This window comes from Anguilla anguilla, chromosome 5, assembly GCF_013347855.1.
Source record: "Anguilla anguilla isolate fAngAng1 chromosome 5, fAngAng1.pri, whole genome shotgun sequence".
NCBI classification, from domain to species: Eukaryota; Metazoa; Chordata; class Actinopteri; order Anguilliformes; family Anguillidae; genus Anguilla; species Anguilla anguilla.
Window position 1 is genome coordinate 4,681,081 of NC_049205.1, and position 15,299 is coordinate 4,696,379.

The 15,299-nt window shown below is 44.8% G+C and overlaps 1 protein-coding gene across 5 annotated transcripts in view; it reads right to left on the reverse strand.

The window, feature by feature from the left end:
• Positions 1-15,299, reverse strand: part of fam13a (family with sequence similarity 13 member A) — a 43,944-nt gene that overhangs the window by 26,909 nt on the left and 1,736 nt on the right. For 3 of the 5 annotated variants that reach the window (XM_035418031.1, XM_035418033.1, XM_035418030.1), the window contains exons 1-9: positions 13,148-13,481; positions 12,307-12,516; positions 10,642-10,816; positions 8,610-8,757; positions 6,442-6,510; positions 6,038-6,124; positions 5,809-5,886; positions 5,315-5,401; positions 3,703-3,869 (exon numbers count right to left, since the gene is read on the reverse strand). In XM_035418031.1, the coding sequence (XP_035273922.1) occupies positions 3,703-3,869; positions 5,315-5,401; positions 5,809-5,886; positions 6,038-6,124; positions 6,442-6,510; positions 8,610-8,757; positions 10,642-10,816; positions 12,307-12,516; positions 13,148-13,418 (1,292 nt within the window). In that variant the 5' untranslated portion in view covers positions 13,419-13,481. Of the gene's footprint in view, positions 1-3,702; positions 3,870-5,314; positions 5,402-5,808; positions 5,887-6,037; positions 6,125-6,441; positions 6,511-8,609; positions 8,758-10,641; positions 10,817-12,306; positions 12,517-13,147; positions 13,482-15,299 lie in introns of those variants that run through there. The other 2 variants (XM_035418032.1, XM_035418035.1) reach the window with 2 other exon arrangements.

Here is a 15,299-nt window from a genome sequence, read left to right on the forward strand (position 1 = left end):
CACTGTGTCTAGTTTACATTACAGCCATATAAGACTTTTTGGCCTGACATATCTACTTAATGAATACATGGAAATGCAATATAAAGTGATGACAAGCTTAAAGACCCTCAAAGAGAAGGTTAAATTAATTAAATAACTCCAGAACACACCTATCTGATGCGGGGGATGGAATGACAAACTTTCGAGTAGTGAGTTAGCCTCTCTGAGCACCATACTAACTACTAATGAACTGGGCAGGATGCTCTTAATATAAAACAGGTTGTTTCGATCCTGGATGCTGATTGGCTGAGACCACGTTCTATATAGTAACAGTCATTCAAACAGCCTGTCAGTAAACAGTATCACTCCTTGCACAAACCGTTACTCATCAAATAAGTCAAAATTACAAAATAAATAATATATCTCATAAATTAATTGATTCTATGCATTGTAACCGTTTTTTTATAAGCAATATGGAACGAGAGGCCATGCTGTCTCGTGAATATAGTCACAGCTACAGGTGGTTGCCAGCACTCCACTTCACGCTGTGCCTGACAACTCCCCTGTAGCTGTGACTGTATTCGCCATACAGCACGGCCTCTCGTGCCATATTGCATAAGTAAACGACGAGTTCACAAAGCTTCCTGGACCCACGGTACCCTGGTGGTATGGCCCCAGAACTCTGGGCCAATCACCACTCAGAGCTCAGTCGCACGCGGAGTTCACGGCTGCCCGCGAGAGACACCTTCGCTATTTCACACGCCAGCGAGACTTCAGCGGGGACACCTCAGAAATACGGCCTCACATTCGCCGGATGGACAGCAACACGTTTCATCTCCTGATTCACCAACTTTAACGCTGCCAGATGCCAAACATACTTCAGTGCTCTTACAGGTCCTCGTGTTTTACACACAGTTACTGAACATAAACTATATTTAGGTTCGGGTAAAAATATATACTATATTGATATATATATAATTTAAAAATATAGAATATATATTTTTCGTATATTTGTTAGTATATGGTTTCTATAGCTACAGGACTATTAGAACGTAAAACTGTACATGCTTAAGACATATACCCTGGAACCTGGCGGTGAGCCACAGGGTGCAGACAGAGAGAGGGGTGCAAACGAGAGCAATGAACTTCAGCTAAAGGTCACACGGATCAGCAGTCACACATCCTCATCAGTGGACAATTGAGCCGCGCGAGTGGCTGGAGCTTCAGCCAATCAGAGCGTCCGGTTAGACCTTTTTTCCTTTCCCCCCCCCCCCCCTCAAACGTCACGGCCGCTCTTATCAGAAACCCTACACCTGGCCCCCCCAGCGTGGCTCTGGAGGTAAAACGATCGAGCCGAAGATTAACGGCCTCTCGGATGAAGAGGAGACAGCTGCCGCCACTAAAACCTGCGCGCAGAGGCAGGTGACACGACTTGGACCACCGCAGAGGAAAGATTAAACAGCGCAGAGTCCCAGGAAATCTCCGCCTGAAACCCTCATTTAGCGTTGCCTTGAGGAACCGGTCCATTTCTTTTTTTTTTGCCACTGGAGAAACGGCAAATTAAATAATGTTAATGTTTCTGTGTGTGTGTGTTTTTTTTAAGATGCAGGACAGACTGTAAATGTACATGACCGTGCTTCCCAAAGGGGAAAGGTCTCTATTCCTGGGGTGCTTAAATACAAGCACACATAAAGCCCTATAAGTTCCGCAGGAGAATTACAATTGATGAGTGTGAATGTGTGTGTGTGTGTGTGTGTATGTGTGCATGTATTTTGGACATTACCAGCAAATTTAAGGAGCACTGGTAGTAAACCAGGAAACCCCTAGCTGGTATTTCAAGAAACTCCTCCATCTCCTTTAACACCGGATGGTCTGCCAGGTGTGCAGGCAACCACAACAACCCGCACCTCAGCAATTCTGCCATGACCAGATCCACAACACCTTAATCTACCTTTGGCTGCTGACAGGAAGCAAGCACGCTCACCAGTGGAGGGGACGGACACGGAACACCCCTCAAGCGTCTCTGAACCACGCACATATCTCTCTCTCTCTCTCACTCTTATACATACAGGCCGAAAGAGTGGAAAATTCACAGAAACTTTGCCTTGGAGATTTTCCATAGAAGTACCAGCAGGGTTTTATCCTACGTCGAAATGTCTAAAGTGGGCCACCTAAGTGAATGCACAAAAATAATTTAAATACATTTTGGAGTCATTTGTGTAGATTAGTGAAAGTTAAAAGGTTAACACTGTACCTGTAAGTTTTGAGTGACAAAAATGAAATGCATTTCAAAACAAAATACCACTATTCCTGTAGAATGGCCCCTTACAATGTGTTAATCCTGCAGTATATTTCCCCCCAAATCCTGGCACTTACAAAGTGTAACCCTTCAATAAATATTTACATTGTTCCAATTTTTTATTTTTGCCCCGTGTTTCATTTTGTTATAGCCTACATCTTAATGCATTGCGGTGGTCTCCTGAAGACTTCACAGAATAGACTTGAAGACTTCTGAAGACTTTAGAGAACTTTGCATTCTGAATGTAGCTAAATATAGGGAGACAACGCATCGAGTTGACAGTGGCAGCAAAACGAGACAGGTATGCCAAGTCATCACCTAAGACCTATTTTGAGCCAGGAAAAACCCTGCACCAGCTTGGAATTTTTTTTGTGAATTTCCTCCAACTACAAGAGCACACACTATCATATAATACCTTATTTTCTCTTACAAGCAGGACCTCCCTTAAAATGACTACCAGACAATGATGATTCTCAATTCTCAATCTTTAAAAAAAAATCTCACAATACCACGATGCCATACCTAAAACTCGGCCTGTTTTTGTGCTCCCAAGGTTCTGTGCACACGCCTGACCCCTGACCTCTGGGGTGAGTGATTGGTTCTCTGTAACAGTGATGAGGTAGCCTGCATGCAAAGACCACCTTTTGATCACATGAGCATCCGGGCAAAAAGAGCCTTCTACCTCCCAAGATCAGGCTCTTCTGCACAAAAACGAGAGCTTCTGGGGGACAAGGTGAATTTTTTACACTCAACGGGAGTGACATTTGTGACATTAGTTTGGCTGTTTCCATGTTTTTCCAGTGTTTTTTAACATGAAAGAATTTCATCCATATTAATTTTGAGGAAAAATGGCTAGCCTATAGTTCTATGTACCAAATTGCTAGACTATGCTAATTCACTAGCTAATGTACAAGATGCTTATGTGGGTGTGTGTATGTGTGGTTTTTACATGATTAGGTTATTTGAATGAATGCTGTTTGTATTGTGTATGTGATGGGCTGGTATAATCTCAGACTGGCTTCTCTTCATTAGGGAAATGCGTATTCTCCATTAAAAGTAAGATTGTTGCTGACAAAACCTTATATTAGTGGCTGCACACGCACATACACACACAACCTGACACAAAATATACAAACAATGCGTATGTGCACACACACACACACAAGTACACACACACACACACACAGTACACAAACAATGCATAAGCATACACAATTGCACAGGTACACACACACACACCCTAACACACGCACACATACAAATACGCACGTACACAATATAGACAAGCAATGCATATGCACACACACAGTACATGCACAAGTAGACAGACACACACACGCACACATACGAGTTAATCAATCCTCATGTAACCATACATCTCACACGAAAGCCAGCTCAGTTTGCAGACAGTGCAACACGCTAACCTGCTCAGACTCTCTTTGACTCTGACAGCGGTGACGTCATCGCTGGACGTCTCCATCTCCTCCCGATTCCTAGCCCTGGGCACGGGGACGCGGAGCTGCGGAAGACCCTCGGACCGCACGGGCTGGGGCACGTCTCGCGATGCTTCCTCACACCGCACCTTCCTCACCTGTGGGACAGAAGCCAGAATTCACCCCATGCAGGTAAACAGAGTGCCATGCCCTCCTCTCCGCGCAATCAGACAGGTAACCTTTGCCCAGGTTACAGTTACACTGCACACACGATTCCTTGACACCGCAAAGAGGGAAAAAAATGAATGATGTCTAAAAAAAGAGAAAGGTTATTACAGAGAGCCCTGTTTATCTTACCTTCCTGGTAACAGGTTGTAGCTGGCATGGGTGTTGGTGTTTGGAGTATCTAAAGAAACGCAGGCTAATCACAACCATATTCCTGTTCTTCTTCTTCATCATCCTCTTTCGCTGATACGAGCTATCGTATGCTATCGTGCAGGGAGCGCCGCCGATAACAGTAGCGACGGAGGTCAAGACACAGTTAAACGAATGAGAAGCGCGGCACTTGTGAGTGTGGGGGGTTCTAAATTTTTAAAAAAAAGGCATATATATTGGCGATTGAGAAGAGTGTGAGACAGTTTGGGTGTGAGAATAGCGGGAATATAATTAAAGATCAGAATTTGTTAAAAACCTGACAGAACTGTGAGGTCTCTGCTCTTTGGAGATCAGTGTCAGTCTATCAGTGAAGTTCACGTGAGAACTGCAGAAATAGGACAGTAGTGGCCAATCGCAGTACAGCCTTTTAGCATCCGAGGCTAAGCTTTTAGTCCGGGAAGAGTGCAGAGTTAAGGGGACGGTTATTTAGACACAAACGCATTAATTATCGGAACACTGTGGCCGCGCGCGTCTGCTGTGCGGTTAGACCCATTTGAACACTCCGCTTCTAAAATCAGGCCGCGGGACACGCGTGCTGCGGTTAATCAGATGACCCACACAGAGAATGCACTTAATGAGTTACCCTCTCTACCATCCCGCGGGCTTAGATTTTACACTCGAGTTCATTTTTTACACAACGCTTAAAAACAAGATTTTCCACCCACTGTAAATATTTAACACTTTAACACAACGGATTAAGGACAGGGGTATACAAGGAGCACAAATAATGTATTCAGTTATTGTGAATCATCTGATAACGGAGTCTAAATTTATTTATTTATTTATTTATTTATTTATTTATTTATTTACTTACTTATTTATTGACAATTAACTTTATTACATTTCATCACAGTTTTGCACCTATGGGGGAGGAATCTGCTCAGATTTTTTGTTGCTCACAAACTGCAAGGCAACTCTTTATGTGACAAAGTAGCCTCACAGGTGAAATAGAAATGTTTACAGGCGAAATGTTGACATTACAAGTAAATGGAAACTTAGAGGTGAAATCATGACCTCACAGATGAAACTGAAACTTTCACAGATGAACTGGTGACCTTACGGGGTGAAAGAGAGACTTTACAAGCCTTACAGCTGAGGAAAGGTCAGCACTTATCAGGCTGAAAATGAGCAATAGCAAGATGAGAGTGAATATCTGATTAGCGATTACCTTCTTTTTCCTAGGTGTGGAGGTCAGAATTTCCTCGCCCGATTCCTCGACTGGATCCAGGTTTTCAGCCTGGGTGCTGCGTGTGGTCTGAAACGAAACCCGGGATTTATTCGGGGTTTAGCTAACCTGGGGTCCATCTCAACACCGTTTAATTTCTGTTTCCATATTTCATAAATTATATATTTTAGAAATATGGAACTTCGGGAAAACAGACCTTGCCTGATTCACTCAGCACTGACAATGTTTTTGTGACCATTGTAGTTATTACATACTTACAGGTATATTGCATAAGGTACATGCAATATAAAAGGTGATAGCTGAATCACATTTCAGACATGCTTACGATATACTTATGGCCACTGCATTGCAGACTGTACTGAATTCTGGGTAAAAATGTTGGGGATGCTCTGCTACAGGGCGGTCAGTTATACGGGTCGCTATGGTGACAAGATTAGGGAACCTCTCCCCTAGAGAGAATGTTTACTAGTAATTACCTTCTTTTTTCTGGGAGTAGATGTGAGGATTTCTGTGGCTGATTCCTCCACGTTTTCGGGCTTTGCGATTTGGGCAGTCTGTGAAACGCACAACATTCACTCCTTCAGTTTTTATTCAGTTCAATTCAATGAATTTAGAAAGGAGCTAAAATTCAATTAATTTAGAGAGAAGTTAAAAATATGACACCCCCCCCCCCAAGCCTCTTATTTATCTCAGCGCATCGATTACCTTCTTTTTCCTTGGGGTGGGTGTCGGGGGTTCAGTGGCGGATTCTCCAAGCAAATCCACATTTTCAGTCTGGGTGCTCAGCGCAGCCTGAAGGAAAATCAGCATTTGTTCCATTAGCAATTAAATGTTGTACCCTGTACAGGACATGAGTCTCTGGTCTTAAGCCCCAGAACCATATGTACATTCTGCTATGCTGAAACCTACGTTACAAGGAGGACTCAATGAAGATAAAAGAAATTATATTTTTGGAAATATTTTTCCCAGCAATCTTTGCATTAAGTTTACTGCACAGAGTACAAACACATAAAAATGCAGACATGCACACAATTACATGCACACCACATTCAGACACACACACACACACACATGCAGGCACACATGCACACACACACACACACATTCACCTTTTTCTTTCTGGGAGTGGGCACCTTGTCAGCAGGTGACTTCAGCTCTGCTCTGTTCTCCTGAGCCTCCTGTGGAAGGGGAGGGGCCAGAGCAACAGGTAAGAAATTCAGCATCACTCAGGAGAAAGGGCTGGAGGGCGGGGCCAGAGCAACAGGTCCGTAATGTACATCACTCAAGAGAAAGGGCTTGTGGGAGGAGCCAGAGCAACAGGTCCGTAATGTACATCACTCAAGAGAAAGGGCTGGTGGGAGGAGCCAGAGCAACAGGTCTGTAAAGTACATCACTCAAGAGAAAGGGCTGGTGGGATGAGCCAGAGCAACAGGTCTGTAAAGTACATCACTCAAGAGGATCCAACTGTAACAAAGCCCACCTTATTCAACAGCTGAAAGCAGGGCTGCCTAACCCTGTTCCTGGAGATCTACCATCCTGTAGGTTTTCAATCCAACCCTAACAAAGCACATCTCATTCAACAACTAGAGATCTTGTTGCGCTGCTGATTCATAGAATCGGGTGAGCCAAATTAGGTTTGAAAAGAAAACCTGCAGGACGATAGATCTCCAGGAACAGGGCTGGTTACCAATGTCCCAGACAGTGTCACCATGAGCATGTTTGCCAGGAACGCTTCCATTTACAGTCCCTTGAGGCATTTTCCAGGTAAATACATGATAAAAACATAAAATTACTGGGCGAATACTAAGAAACTAAAAGCTAAAATACTCAGAAACACCGCCTCTATTACCTAACAATTCAAGTGACTACCTTGTAGTTGTCAAAGAGCCTGAGTTCACTTGTGCACTTTAAAGGAATTCAGATAATGTTTCCTGGAAACGGCTCTATTCGAGAGTAAAAAGCCAGTTCATGAACAGAGTGATGAGCAGAACGCTAGGGAGAGCACAGCCCCAGGGGCAAAGGGAGGTCAGAGCCATGCGTGCTGCACACGGGGGTTCATCTTTCCTGGGGAGGGTAGGCACGTGTATCAGGCACAGACGGCCCTAAACCAACGGTTCAGTACCACACAGCCGGAAAATGAGTGATAGATGGTTTGTTGATCCAAAAAAAAAAGGTCCCTCAAACCTCAGGTGCTAAAATTATGTTGGCCATAAATTCTGCTAATAGTGAGCAATGCCGGCTGATGCTGACCTGCTCTAAGAGGATGTGTGCTAGGGCCACCGTGCTCCCCCTACAGCTGAGGGAGGGAACTGCAGCGATGCAACAGGCCTAACAGCTGCCATTGTCCATCCAAAAAAAAAAAAAACGTCTAAACCATCTCTGTGACAAAGCAAAACGCAAGGTCACAGGTTAAATCTCGGCTTTACTGTAAGTATTTTTTTTTTGTGCGTGGCTGTAACCCCCTCAGGGAACTGACTTAATGCGGGACGAAGCTGAAACATTTCAACAATCTGTTATTTTTGGCGACGTCGTGTTCGCGCGGCGACCGCAGGTCTTGCTCAGCCGGATTCCGTACTGGCCTTGAGCCCTGAGCGGGATCTGGAGTGACACCCGGGCCCCAACGAAAAACAGCGGAAAAACACCAGGGCTTCCTGGCCGCATGACTGCACTCAGGATGCGTTCGTGGCTGATCTGACTGAGTCCACCATCTTACCCTTACTGGACCCAGGTCAGGGACCCTGGGGTCTCCGTCCACTTGTAATGGAGCCGAGCACAAACAAGCCTGATGTACAAACGGGGGCTGGAGTTGCCTAAATCTACTGCTGAGTGAGAGGCGGGAAGATGCGTCAGTCCGTCCGAACGAGAGACACAAGCACATTGCGGCCCGTAAGTATTTTGACAGTGACCCAATTTTTGTTGTTTTGGCACTTGTGCTCCAGCACACTGGATATTGAAATGAAACAATGAATATGAGGTTAAAGTGCAGGCTTAATTTAAGCGTATTTACATTCAGTTTTAGAGTATTTATATCCAGTGATCCATGCAGAAATTACAGCCCTTTTTTAGGGGACCATAAGTAACTGGGCAAATTAACATAATCTTAAAGTAAATTGTTGTGTTTAGTTCTTGGTATTATTTCTATGTGCTGCATCTGTGACTACTGAGGTTATTCTAATAAATGCTAATGCTAATATTTATGAAAATATTGAATTATTTTGTTGTAAATTAGCAATCATGATGAGGGTTTTATCCAATGTCATGGTAAAACAGAACTCACCTTGACAGTGATGACGTCCGAACAGTTCTCTTTGGGGTCTTCAACGTTGACATCACTCTCAAAAATGGCGCTGTAGTTCTGGATGAGTTTCACCATGATTTTGTTACACAAGTTCTGTTCCTTAATCCCATCGAACCCTGGAGAAACACTGAGACACGCACGCACACACACACACCACACACGCACACACACACACACACACACATACAAACACAGATTAGTATCAAGGGTGGGAAATGTATTTAATTCAGGTGATTCTAACCAAAAAATAAAAAAAAACGAATTCTGCCAGATGCACAACATCAGCAGTATTTTTCTGTCATCTTAAGCACACACCTGGGGGGGGGGGGGGGGGGGTGTCTTGTTGCGACAGCTGCATCCACGCAGACGAGGTGTCACGTCATTAGCGCTTAGCGGACAGAGAACAAGCCGTACAGAAGCGGCCGGCCAGTCCTGTGTCTCACCGGCCACCGATAGCCTCCTAGCACCCTCCGGACACACGCTAAGAGGCTATGTGCACACTGCCAGGATAACCTTACACGGCACACACACGCCGATTTATTCTTAGAGTGACAGTAACCCTCCGAGCTCCTCGGTTACACGGCTGCCTGGAAATCTGCACAAGTAGGAGGGGCTTTCCCGTAAAACCGACCGTTAACCCACCGCAGCCATGTAAACATCTGACTCCTGCACTTCACAACGAGTCTTTCAGCGTCTTTTATATTCCATAGTTTTACTGATGGAAAGTATCGATATGAAATAGTGTGTGTCGGTGCTTGTGTATATACACACACACACAGGCACACACATACAGCACAAAGGCTGTGAAAAATAAGAAATGTAACCCTCGAGAGGTTTCTGTGGTTTGGTTAGCTGTTGACGTTCAATAAAATGTAAAAGCTTGGAAAGTAGCAATCATGTGACCGCGAGGCTAAATGAAAGCAACATTAGGTGCCCAACTGCTATCAGCCTCGACAAACAAGTTTGTCACATAGCTACCAGAGCTCTGATTACACGGCAGGATAACACCGTCGGCAGGTGCAAACATGGCAACCCTTAACCTGGTGGCTGACATACAAGCACATAATCAATCACCACACTTCCTGAACTGGGCAAGTCCAGTAAGCTCAGTATTCAGTGTGCTTCTGATCGACAGTGTCAAATACCTTTGCCTGCTGCTGATATTGATTACTGTCAATAACAATAATGTTAATTAATAATGAATTCAGTTAATAATTCAGTTCTCCTTTAGGGCCGCATGTGGGCTTCAGTGCCAGAGGTTAATGGGAGAGAATTATGTTTTATGATCGCAGTGAAACGTATCCTAAAAGGACATAAGAACAGCTGTCAGATGTGATTGATGGGCTTATCAATAAATTTAGCTAAAATGTCAGAACACATAAATTACTAGGCTTAATTAATTAATTAACAGATATGGCCCTACTTGCCCACCCCTGTTCAACATGCTCAAGCTGTTTATGTAAGAGGCAAACTTTATCAGTGTGTGCAGAATGCTCGTCAGGACTAAAATTGTCTCAGTGACGCGGTGGCTTGCAGCTTCTGGTGAGCAGTTACACTGTAATCCCAGTCTGTTCCACACACCATTCAGCTCTATTTGCATTCTGTGTGTAAATGGGTCAGGACTGCAGTTGCACACTGGAATCCATAAATAAGACCGCAATTTCATTTCCTGCAAGCAGGGGGTGATGACGGGACAAATCTCTGTTGCTCAACCAACACTGGCTATGAGAAAAATCTAAATCAAAATGGGACATTCAAGCTTTGATAGACCACTTTGAGAATCAAACACATCTGAATTTACGGACTCAGCAGGGACTTGGTTCTGTTTTCTAAACACACGGAACTTTGTGTCTTTTGTGGTCTGTGTCTGTCTTTTCTTCCTGTATCTTTTTTTTTTTTTCACGAAAGAGAAGCAGACGGCGGTTAAGTTGCGGCTGTGTTCTGGTGTGGAAGCGCGGCGGTATCGTTCTCTCTGCCTGGGACGGGACGGGCGCTCTGCCGGGGGACTCACTGGAAGACGTTGGGCCCGAACACGGTGGCCAGGTTGAGCGCGGTCATGCGGTTGTCCAGGTGACGAGACTCCACTTGGGTGAGGAAGAGGCACAGGTACTTCAGCAGGTTGTAGTGAAGATCAGGCAACTGCCGCAGAATCTCCTTTATGGCTCTGGACTGATCTCCACCGCACTCTGCAATGATATTCATATTAGTATACATAAACATAAACACTTCTCTAACCCTAACTCCACTCTGTATCACATGTTCATATTCATATTAACATAGAGAAATACTACTCTGATCCCCACTGCACTCTGTAAAAACACATATTCATACTAATTTTAGCATACAGAAACACTTCTCTGATCCTAACAGCACTGTGTAATAATATTCATATTAATACTCATAAAGAGAAACACTACTCTGACCCTAACTGCACTCCACAATAACACATATTCATATTGGGGGGGGGGGGGGGGGGTACATTTATCTTCACTGCATTCAACTCAAAACTGCAAGTCACTCTACAGCGAGATTATGTTTTCCAATGCATATTTATATAGAGCAGAGCTGTCCAATCTTATCTCTGACTGGCCAGGGTGGTGCAATCCTTCTCATACCGACTCTAAAATCCCACATTCAACTAACCAAATATGAATCGTGTTCTTTAATCATGTTTGTTGAATCAGGTATTTTAGCAGTGGGTTGGAACAAAAGCCTACAGGTAGTACAAACAGCCATTCTTTTAAAGGTTTGGACACCCCTGATATGGCGATACAGAACTGTACTGTGTTACTAAACACCCAGGTTAAGATACCCAGGCAAAGGGCTTCTACAGGTAGAGCAAACACACGTCCTCAAACAGTGAACATAAGAGGGATGTGTGCTCAACTTAAATCTATTTATTTTTTCCCCAGTGACACTTCACTAAACCCTAGTTGCTGCAAATTAGTTCTTTGACCAGAATAATTCTGGAATGCTAGCAGTACTGTTTACATCTGCACATAAATATATCACATAATTTTTCCATTACAGCATAATATGAAGATGGGGATTAGTACCTAGTAAATTTCCACTAAAAAAAGAAACAAACATTTGAATGTAGGAACACTGTGTACAGTTCATGCGGTCATACGCAGACAAGGCAGATGGAGTTATGATGTCATAATTAGTAGGTCAAAGGCGAATGGAGGGAGATGCAGTGTTTAGCTGGTGGGGGGTGGGGGGGGGGGGCATTGATGGCAGTGCACAGACAGATCTGAAGCTGTCACGGGCCAAACAAGCTGCAGCACGAAGTGGTGATGAAACTAAGAGCAACAGCGAAGGCAGCAACAGGACCAGGAGCAGCGGCTACAAACTGAGAGTTACGAGCACGACAACCCATTTTTCATCCCTGCTCTTGGAGGAAATTGCTCCCACGGTTTTATTAACTGTGTCTTGAGTTATTGAAAAAAAAAACCCCATTAAGCGGTGATCCTGGACTCACAAAGGACAAGACCTCCTGCAGTCAAAGGAGAACAGTTTGTACTGTGTGTGTATGTGTGTGTGTGTGTGTGTGTGTGTGTACATGCGTGCGTGCATGCCTGTGTGTGTGTATGTATGTATGTATGTGTATGTGCATATGTGTGTGTGCGCGTGCGTGTGTGTATTTGTGTGTGTGTGTGTGTGGGTGTGGTCTCACCCTGGTACAGTTGCAGTAGGCCAGGCTGTACAGATGCAGTGATGAGGCCCCCTGGCAGGTCTCTGAGGAACTGCTTCAGCAGGCTGGCCACCGTGCAGGCGTCCTCCTCCTGCCGCAGGTCCACCTCCCCCCCGCTCTCGAACCTGAGTCTCAGCCCCTCCACAGCCCTCACGTTACCATTGACCCGGAACAGGCCCTCCTGCTGCAGAGCTGAGGGGAGTGGGGGGAGAGCAAGGGGGGATAGAGGGTAAGGATGAGAGAGACAGAAACATTACAAGAACATAAAATACATGTTTATGTTCCAACATTGCCCCCTGGTGGCAAGGGAGTGCAAATGCTAGAACATAAATGTGTGCTGATGAATTAGGAGAAGCAAACTCTACCTCACCACTCATCTTAAATAAATCTGATGGTGCTGAAAATTTTTCTCCCACAACATTACCTGAGTGCCCCACCACCTCTAAAAACAAGTATAAAATAAAACTACTCTCTAAAATAAAACATTCTTTAAAATCAAGAAGATCTTCAAACACGTTTTGAAAAACTAAGCCACCAATTTCAGAACTCTGTAAGTCCTTTCAAGATCCAGCCACACAAGCCTTTTTTCAAAGTTTGCTGTTTAAAAAAACCTCAAACTGATTGCCGACAGAGATACTCAGGGTGAGGGCAGAATGTGCTCTTCATACTATGCATTGTCAATCACTAACTTATGTGAACCAATCCAAGCACTTATGCACACTGACAGCAGAACGCTTTGATTGGTTAAGATCAGCAAATCGGCTCACGGCACGTCAGAGCTCAGCCAATGAGGGCGCTCACGTTTTGGCGGCTTCCTCCTTACCGTGCTCCCTCAGGAACTCCACCATGCTCCTCACGGGCAGGGGTATCCCATCTCTCAGCAGCCCCGCCTCCCCCAGCTCCGACAGGGACACCCCGAAAACCTTCCTCCCGTCGGCGGGCCTGGCCCGGATCAGGGGCAGCTGTGCCATCCTCTTCATGTCCTCCTTGATGTGCACGGCCGCCCTGTTGCGCTGGGGAGAGCAGAGGAGAAGGGCACAGTCCACCACAGGAACCATGATCAACCCCCTGTCCCCCGAAACGGGACCCCACATCGGCGTGGAGCGGAGCAGAGCGCTCCACTTCCTGTTTCAACTTCCTTCAGGGCACTGAACACTCGCGCGAGCGCAGCAGGAAGGGAAGAGGCATGGTCCGGTAACCAAGACACACACTGGTTGCCAGGGTGTCGGTATCCAGGGGAGTGGCCTTGAGCAAGGTGCAGGCAGGAGCACATGTAGAATCGCAGGGGAGTGACCGTGGAGTTAGACGAGGACAGGACCGAATGCGCTCGGCTTCCGACAACTGATTTGTTTGCTTTATTTACTGATTATCCTGCTTCTACTGCAGGGGTTGGACAAGCCTGGCGTTGGAGAGCCGGTGTGTGTGCAGGGTTTTTCTTCCTGCCAGTTCCCCCTGGCTAAATGACCTGTTTTTACACCAACACTGGTTCACTCGTAGATTAGAACACAGCAATACATCTTGTATAGGGGCACAAAAACAGTCTTCATCAGTCATTCAAATGTAACTAAAATGTCAGATGGCGTAGATATGAGGGCAAATTAAGTCGTTAAGGCCATAACAGATAGGAGGCAGTAGTACACAGATACTAGTTATTGGTCTTCACAAAACAGCTACCGACAGACACAACACTTTCATCCAAATTTAGCAAATCCATTCCTTTTTTTATAAAAGAACACCTAAAACATGAAACAACATTTGGTCACATATTCGATTATTATAATTATAATTATGACTATGAAATAAGATTCTAAATAAAAGCTAACAAAGCTGGGGCACAAATCTTTTGGTTCATTTTTTATATTTTCTGAAAAAATGTCTGAAATATGTACGATACCATATGTGTCCACGTATCCAGGCTTTTGTTCTAATGGTTAAGTATCAGAACAATGGAGTCATTTTACACACACATCACCGACAGGCTGCAACAGGTGGTGCAGGGCGACACCGGCCTATCAGGATGTTTGCAGGCCTTCCCATAATGCCCCTCTGTGACTCAGCAGGCTGACAGAACCATGTGTCCACCGCTAATCCCACTTCACACAGGTGTTGTTGTCTGTCACTCCTTATGCTCCGGTCCTTCTCAATGAAGGTGCACACGTTCACGTCACCTACCGAGTAAGCGCTCCACCGTTTAGTGCAAAAAATATTCTGAAAAAAGAGTTCCAAATATGTGCATTTGAAATATACACTTCCAGTACACTGGTCACAAACATGCACACATTTTGCTATGAATAATTTCCTTTTCAGAGCAAGCAGGTGTTTTGATTTCATAACATTGAAAGTGAAAAAATAAATGTAGACCATTGTAAATGATGTGCATTTTGCTGTCCAGCGTGTGCGTGAGTGTGTGTTTGTTTATGTGTGCGTGTGGTAGTCTGCATGTATGCAAACCCTGGTGCAGATGCTAGTGAGATAAGCCAGTCTGAGCTGACTGAATCCACCCTTCACAAACAGATGCCCCTCAATCTGTCCTCTTCCCCTCCATGAGATTTACCCCACAGACCCTGCCGAGAGTTTAGCGTATTAATCCCAGTTTCCCCGCACATCTTTCCTTCCCTCTCTCTTCTCTGTTCCGACCCTCATCTTTTTCCCTCTCTCTTCCCTCCTCTGTCCCTTCCTCTCCCCTCCTTTCTCTGCTCTTCTTTTACTCTCCTGTCTTCAGAACAGAACCTCTCTTTATCCTCTTCCCCCTCATCAGCAGCCGTACTTAAACGCAGCACTTTTTTTGTAACCACGGTACTTCCCCCTTCATGAGACACCCCTCGAAGAAAATTTAAAGATGACAGTAGAAATTGACAATTGGAATTTAGAACACTTAATTGGGTAGTAATTATTGGAATAATTGGAATTTTAGCTCTACGATGAAGAGTTGCGTTTTCATTGGCCGGTTCTGGCCTCGCTCATGGCTGGTGTTT